At 54.8% G+C, this 693-nt stretch overlaps 1 protein-coding gene across 1 annotated transcript in view; it reads right to left on the bottom strand.

Annotated features, from left to right (window-relative positions):
• The window catches only part of LOC135803049 (uncharacterized), a gene marked incomplete at its 3' end in the record, with an annotated part of 1,847 nt that extends 1,160 nt beyond the window's left edge, over positions 1 to 687 (bottom strand). Inside the window, exon 1 of the mRNA XM_065316673.1 lies at positions 3 to 687. Within this exon, the coding sequence (XP_065172745.1) occupies positions 3 to 401 (399 nt within the window). The remainder of the gene's footprint in view (positions 1 to 2) is intronic.
• Between the last annotated feature and the right edge of the window lie 6 nt (positions 688 to 693).

The following is a 693-nucleotide window of genomic DNA, read 5'->3' as shown; positions in this document are numbered from 1 at the left end:
GCAGTGGGCGACTGAGGACCGTCCTTGACAACGCCTTCTTCGATGATTTGACCGTAGATGTCCGCGCCGAGTATCAGGTCTATGGGGCTGGTGATGGAGAACTCAGGGTCAGCTAGCTCAAGTCCTTGAAGGTGGGGCCGCGTTGTCGTAGATGGACTTGTCGTAGGCAGTGCGTTCGTCAGCTTTGGAAGGATGTGAGCCCGGATCCGCATTGGCTTGGAACAGTCGAAGTGTGAATGAACGTTAAACGATGTAATACCTCGCGTCCGGGACGTGGCTTGGCCGCCGATGCCGATTATGTGCGTGGAGCTGGTTCCTCGAGTGCGTTTGAGCCGTTGCACAATGCGTTCAGTGATGAGGGAGGCTTCGGATCCCTGATCAATCAAAGCTCGTACGTGCATTCGTTCCCCATTGTCGGATGCTATCACCAACTTCGCGGTGGCGAGGAAGATGCCGCTTGACTGAATGGCCCTGCCATGATTGGTGTGGACCGCAGATGCAACTTCAGTTGCCGGTGTCGGAGTGGAGTGGTGAAGAGATGTGTGATGCTTGTTCCCACATCGTTGGCACCTTCTCACTGAGGGGCAGGCGTTAGCCTGGTGTTTGCCGAGACAATTAAAGCAGAGGTTGTGTCGACCAACTATGGCTCTGCGTTGATCGGTTGTCTTGTTAACGAAGACAGGGCAATATGGC

This window comes from Atheta coriaria, unplaced genomic scaffold (assembly GCF_025399875.1).
Source record: "Atheta coriaria isolate IRGN ID8LTWV9N9 unplaced genomic scaffold, Caltech_Dcor_3.1 scaffold542_size3066, whole genome shotgun sequence".
NCBI classification, from domain to species: Eukaryota; Metazoa; Arthropoda; class Insecta; order Coleoptera; family Staphylinidae; genus Dalotia; species Dalotia coriaria.
Note: the sequence above shows the minus strand (reverse complement) of the source record. Positions and strands in the feature narration are given on the sequence as shown.